This window comes from Halyomorpha halys, unplaced genomic scaffold, assembly GCF_000696795.3.
Source record: "Halyomorpha halys isolate HHAL.00 unplaced genomic scaffold, Hhal_1.1 Scaffold1652.1, whole genome shotgun sequence".
Lineage (NCBI taxonomy): Eukaryota > Metazoa > Arthropoda > Insecta > Hemiptera > Pentatomidae > Halyomorpha > Halyomorpha halys.
The window spans coordinates 151,087-158,339 of NW_027105404.1; the positions used below are offsets into that span (position 1 = coordinate 151,087).

The 7,253-nt window shown below is 27.4% G+C and overlaps 1 protein-coding gene across 1 annotated transcript; it reads right to left on the bottom strand.

The window, feature by feature from the left end:
* LOC106690305 (uncharacterized) lies at window positions 1–5,741 on the bottom strand (the record flags this gene model as incomplete). Its single annotated transcript, XM_014435701.3, is given in 5 exon segments — window positions 1–99; window positions 1,474–1,566; window positions 1,640–1,702; window positions 1,836–1,858; window positions 5,172–5,741. Coding segments are annotated over 5 exon segments (340 nt in total), but the record flags the coding sequence as incomplete, so codon positions are not given.
* Window positions 5,742–7,253: the final 1,512 nt, after the last annotated feature.

The following is a 7,253-nucleotide window of genomic DNA, read 5'->3' on the forward strand; positions in this document are numbered from 1 at the left end:
TTGCACAAAAATCAAGCTCCTTGCTCCTCAAGGAACCGTCCAGCCAATAGATATTCAGGCAGATGGTTGCTCCAGGTAATGGTACGCAAAATTCACCAACTGTAATTAAATCAAAGCAGATCCAGTATTGGTTAATTGGACCAAAAACTCTCAAATAATAAAATATCTTACCAGTGATGTGGCGAGAGGGTGCCAGGGATGGTATCTTTTGAGCTCTGCTCTACCCCTCACACGTGGGGGATAGTATGGGCTCAGGTATCCTCAGCTTGATTGTGTAAATATTGTATATAAGAGTGTAAATGTGACTAGATATTATATTATTTCATCATTATGTTATTTTTTTTTTCATACACATAGTTTCATTTTTTTTATCCTTCTGTTTGTATATATTTAAGAGAGATTTTGGTTTTCATTAATTTATTTATTTGTATTCTTATTTTATTTTATTTTAGTATGAATGTGATCATTCATCACTATTACCTATTGTCCACAACTGTGTGGCAGATTGTCATATCTTTCAATAAATAAAAAGTAAGTCTTTAAGATAAAATAAAATATCTATTTAAAACTATTTTTAATTATTTAAAATTTATTAAATTTATTTTTAAGGAGTCCCGTCCTAATGACGGGTTTAATCTTCTTCCCCTTATTCTTCTAAGAAAAAAACATATTTAAGCCACTTGAAAGTTCGAATGTTTTTGAAACCTTACACCCCCTCTCCTATTCCCCCTATACTCTAACTTCATGGACGTTGTCGTTTTTTAAATTCATTGATTAATAAGTCAGTGAGTGACTGGTATCTGTTCTTTTATATGTAAGATGAAAAAATGGTTTGTAATATTTTATTAATATACAATCGTTTTTTTTTAATCCATTTATGAGGACGTGTTACGTCTGTGGCCTCGTGAATTGCCTCCCGCACGAGGCTTAGTGAATCAAAAACGAGTTGACATATCTTCATAAAATTTCTATTTTCCAATCCTATTCCTATAAACCATATGTTTGGAATTTGAAGAAAATCTGAAGTGGTATAGTTCAAAAGTTGACATCGAATGACCGATAGGAATTGTGGTTTTCGGGATTTAATTATCAAGATTTCAGCGGTTGAGTTGTTACAGCTACAGTCTTTTTTTTTCTTTTTTCTTTTACATAGAAATATGAGCTTCAACTAAATATTTGAAAAGGTTATTTTCTAAACCTCAAAAAAGTTCAATAACATTTTGAATTGTCGAAGAAATATGAAAATTGTAAAAAAAAAAATAAAAATAATTAAATTAAATGTGACATCTTGTATTACGTACCTACAATGTAGGTTATGATGAAACTTCAAATGGATTATCATAATAAATATTTTACACTGTTATTATGACTGTTATGTTCGCAAATATAGCGAATCTAATTGTCTTTAATAATAAAGAAATATAATTTGCTTAAAATTAATTAAAAATATGTATATATATATATGTATATTACCCTTTAATTCTTGTAGGGCAGTTACCCTACCATTCACCGAGAGTGCAGCATATGCCTTCAACTCATTCACACTTACTTGGAATACAAGACATACTGAAATTAAATCATACTTTTATTCATATATAAATAAATATATTAACATACCTCTAACAATGAATTTATTTACTTTTCCATACGGCTGCGATCCTTACGCAACACGAAGCAGAGTCATTTTTGAAAGAGCATAAACCTTCAAATAATAGAACATGTATATTTTTTTACTTTTTACGATTATCTTATACACAGCAAAATATTATGATTATATTCATAAATATTTTATACTTAAACTTATCTAGTGTATATAAAAAAAAATCTAACATTACCTCCCGCTTTTGTAAACAATCTCCTGAAATAGAACAAAATTTATTATTTGAAATAATTAAATTTTTAATTCATTGTTTTAATTCAATCTTATCCTTTTAGTTAGAAGAATAAAAATTGAATATAATGATATTCGTGGCTTGGAGCAGTAACAACCAATCATTTTTAGAGATTTTCAAATTGTAACTTTGTTATGTTATTTGTTTGTGATTTAATATGTAATAGTGTACATTTGGCAATACTGTTATGATAAAATTTTAATATAAAACATTTTTCTGATTTTGTTTTTACTTTATCATTTACACTTAAGAAAACATTACGGGAAAATTTGTAAAGAAAATTACTTGTTAACTTTTATCTGGCTCTGATTTAAAAAAAAAAATATTTTCTTATTCCAAAACTTTATTCATATTTTTAATTTTTTAATTGCTTCTTTATGATTTAATATTCCTCTTTTATTTAGTTTTTTTTTTAAATACCCCAAATATTTTTTTCTATTTATTTTCAACAGATTAGGGAAAAACCCGATGCTATTCATCAGAATTTGGAAATATTAGAAAATTATGCATTCTTCCATGAAATTCAAAATAAATAAATAAACTAAAATTATAGGAATGGCCAGAACAACACCTAGTAAATAATATTCATGTCTAATTTTTAATATTCTCAACTATTGAATTTACAATTATTATCATTTATTCTTACTTTCTCAAAATCCATAAATTTAGTTTGCTTCTGCATTTTATTTTGACCAAGCATACTTTTTGGAACAGTGGTAAGAAATATCTTAAATTATACTATTTTGTTAAAGAAACCGACACACTAAAATATTTGCAATTGAAATAAATCACGCGAATATCGCAAAAAATATTATCAAATATATAATTTGTTCGAAACAGCTCGATAAAGTCTATGTCATTATTGAAGTTTATGAATAGTTACCAAATTCTATCGTAAATAATGAGCCGTATTATGTTAGATATGATAAAAACACGGAAAATCCACAGTGTTTTTTAAATTATGCAGGTTTATTATTAACAAATATTTATTTTTATTTCGCAATCACTGTGATTCTATTTACTCATGACACGGCAGTATATATTATTGTATTATCATTCATTGTTTTCGAACAAATAATTTAGTATTCTTTTGTCTAGTTGATGGCAATAGTCAATGGTCATATTATTTTATAATTATTATTAAAATATAGTGTGTAACTAAAAAATAAACTAACTAAAAAACAGTCATAATTAACGATTGCAATTAAACTGTAGTATCCGTTCTCAGAGACATGGAATGAAATTATTTTAAATTATACATTTATTTTATTATTTTATATATCTGAATAACACAGTTTTACATTTAATATATTAATAATTTTACGATTAAAATGATAATACTTTGTTAAACACACGCCAATTACAAAATATTATATTTACAGTCATTAGAGAAGGTTAAAACACGAAACAAACTGAAAGCAGAGATAGGCTTTCCTGATTGTCAAAAATACATGTAATTTTTTTTTTTCTAAAAGGTTTACATTCGCATATTCGTAATAACAAAGGGATAATGAATTTAAAATAAAAATAATTAATAGTGAATTCTTTATTAAAAAATAAGGAAGATCAACCTTATACGAGATTTAATTGGAATAAATTACCGCAATTTATTACTTCAATACTACAGACATTTTGCTTTTTTCATTCACGATTTTCGCATCGACTTGGTTGGTTTTTTAACTTAACAAATGTTTTTCTGGAATATAAGATTATGACAATTGTTTTCTGAGGCCCGAAAATTGTTAGTATAAAAGTTTAAACAAAACTAATCCTCGATATCTCGTGAACCACTGCTCATATAGAGATTAGAGTATAGAATGATGTTTATTGAAATATAGCTCTTGAGTTTTATCATTACTTATGTCCTGAAAGTATGGCAAAAGTTAATTACTCAGCGTTAGTTTCAACCTGAAACTCACTTTGGTAAAGTTCATCGTTTTTTGAATCAAGATGAAATTATGGCATTCATTTTTATATTTTCCATTTGAAGAGTTTCATTTGAAATGATTCATACTGACCTTTCTTCAAACTTTTCATACATAAGAAAAAAAGTGTTATCTTTGACCTAATTGCTAGCACGAACCGGATTAGGTAAGAGGCTTATTACGATTTTAAATAGTTTTTATTTTTTTAAATTTCGTATTTGAAACCTTGTTTAGAGGAAGCCTTTCATTTTAGAAAGGAATATTTTAATCAAAATTGGCCAGTTTTTGGGGCTGTAAATGTATATTTCAACATTTTTTGTAGTTTTTCCTATTTAACTTCATGGAGTTGGTGTCTTTTGAGAACCATAATAATTTCTGTTTCCCTCACCGTATTTTTCTAAGCATTATGGAAAGAATTGAATCATATTGATCTGTTTTCCTTATATAAATAAAATAGACCCCTAATAATGGAACTCTGCTACCTCTCATTTTTTTTTCTTTTTTTTTTATCCATAGATTATAAACTAGATATAGTTTTTCATGTCCTGAGTTTTAGTTTAGCTAACTTAAATCCAAATTATTAATGTTAATTTTAGTTCTTTAGGCTGCCAACTGTACCCAAAACAAATAGTTTTGTGCTTGATTAAACCCTTTAGTAATCTATATAATATCTATTAATAAGCTATTTAATAATATCTATATCGAAATGTACCAGCTGTATTCTTATATCAGATAAAAAATAAATATTTGTTTGGAGGAAGAGAAAATAAAATAAATAAATGTTCAAAACTGGTTGTTTCATATAATAACAAAAGTTACCCATATAGTCTCTAAATCATCTCTCCATCATGTCCAACGCTTGGGCCAACCCGGCCATCATCAAGGACAATCTTAATTTCGTAGCCTTCATTTATTTTTAAAACTTTGCAGGATATTATGCCCAAGTCAATTTAACCCAGTCAAAATAACTAATTCTTTTAACTATAAAATCTATTATTTAAAATTTCTATATTTTACTATCATCGATAGTAATTGACATTTATATCAATGACAGTAAAATATAGATAGTGATTGCAAAGAATATTATTCAATAACATTCAATTTATTATTGAATGTAACAGTGACAAAAATATTTTTACTATTTTACATTGACTTGGGCGTAAGTTTTATAAATAAATGTAAGGCTTTGTAACAAAAATTAAGAAAATTGTCCTTGATGGTGGCCGGAACGTTGGAAGTCTAATATGATTTTATTAGTTCTGAGACTACTTAAATATCTTTTGCTATTATTAATGCATTAATTACCTATAAAATACATTTGATTACTATTTTATTTATTACTAATGTTACACACCCTTCAGTAGGAATGAATAATGCAGAGAATGTGGCGGTGAGAATCACTACCAGGAATATCATTGTGCTGAAAATGTTAAAAATTAATTCCAACAGGGCATTCACCAGGTAATATTTTATAAAAAAAAAATGGACAATTTATTTTTTGCGCAATAGAACGCTTACGTCTTATGTTAAGAAATTAGAAACAAATATGTTTTATTCTCAATTAATCATACTGAATTTTTTAAAAGTTCACTCCTTGAAAATATTTTGAATTCACACTCAAACCTCTTACCGTGGTTTAAAAGCAGAGTGATCTAATGCTTATTTTTTACAGTTGTGAGTTATGCCTAGGGCAAATATGCTAGAAGAAAATTAAATTTAGTCACAATCTCAATGTTACACCGATTAGATGGGTGATTTAAATATTTTATCAATCTTAAAAAATGTATTTATTGACTTGATCGGTAGCGTAAATGATTTTTGAGGTCTTTCAAACAAAGGGGAAAAATGACAATTTTGTTTCGCATTAACTTTAAATTAAGCCCCACATTAATATTTAATTGATTTGCTACAGAAAGTTAGAATTCTGCTATTTATTATAATCAATCTAATAAAACCGTATTTTTCTTAAAATATAAATTCAAATACACTGCTCAGACCTTAACCAGCTTATATACTATAGAAATAGATATATAACAGATAGAAATTTTGATGTATGATACTATGGATGAATCTTGTCCTGAGCCATTAAAATATAATAAATAAACAAAAAATATGTAGTATAGAAACAATCTAGAGAGCTTGACCCGTATATTGTAAACTAATCCTACTTGCTATGTAACTGATCCATCATGATAAAAATTCAAATTCAAGAATGAGTTTGTCATTCATCTGGTCAGTGTAACAGGAAATTGCTGCATACTGTCAGTATATATTTCATTTTTATCTTTTTGGTGTAGCTTTTCGTCAAGTTATTTAAATGTTTTTATTTTATACTTACTAAGTGCTACATTATTTTAAAATGTCTTCCACTTTGATATCCAAAATAATTGAAATCACTAGAGATCAGATGAATTACATTTTTTAATAAAGGGATACTGTTAGAAGACTAAATATGTTGTTAGCGTTCTCAACTAAAATAAAATAGGCTCCGGCATACAAGTTCATTTGAGTACCTTGTGTTCTTCCATGTTACTATCTGAAGTAATTATAGTACGCTGGTACATAAAGTGTGTTCTCTAAAGTCTTAATTTAAATTCTCTAAAAAGGGGTTATTTATTTATTGATGTATTCAATCTCTACTCCGAAGATCAATCTCTATTCCGAGAGATGTCCGAAGACAAGCCATTGGTGGAACCACTATGCTTATTTGTAATATTTAGTCTTATAAAAAAAAATTAATCAATAATTTTTCCTCTGTTCTCTTTGTCTTGGAGAATCTCTTTTTCCATTCTTTTCCCACTTTTTTTTTCTCTCAGAGCAGAGAAGGTATTGTTAAACGCGTAAAATCTCTATTTTTTAAAATTTTATTTACAATGAATTTTTGAATTTTGAATGTAATAGGCATAGATTTAGGTGTGTGTGAGCCCCCCTAACATTAGCATTGTAATTTATAATGAGAATAAAAAAAAAAATGATTTTTGGGAGCAGTGGCATGCGCAAACCCTGGAGAGCACTACCCCAATGCTGCCGTATGCCAGAAATGGCAAGGGATTGGGATAAAAAAAAATTAAGTGTATCTTAAGACGGGAATAACTTTTTAACTATTTAGTTAGAAATTAATAACTTTTTACTTGAATACATTTTTTATTTGAATTTTTACCAAAATAATCCATTACCTTTGCCACTCACAATTGAAATCAATATGTTGGTTCATATGAGATAGATAGCTAAGATAAGAGTTATCTATTTACCTTCATCAGTCGGATCTTATTCATTATCTATTATTACCTTATCATAAGAATAAAACAATAAAAATAAAAAATTATAGTGGTGTAAGTCAAGACTGGCGGTTTGAAATAAACCAAACATTTCTAAAGAGGAAGTTATGTAAAGTTTTGGAAACTAGTCACTCGAAAGCATAGCCAACTATCTAAAA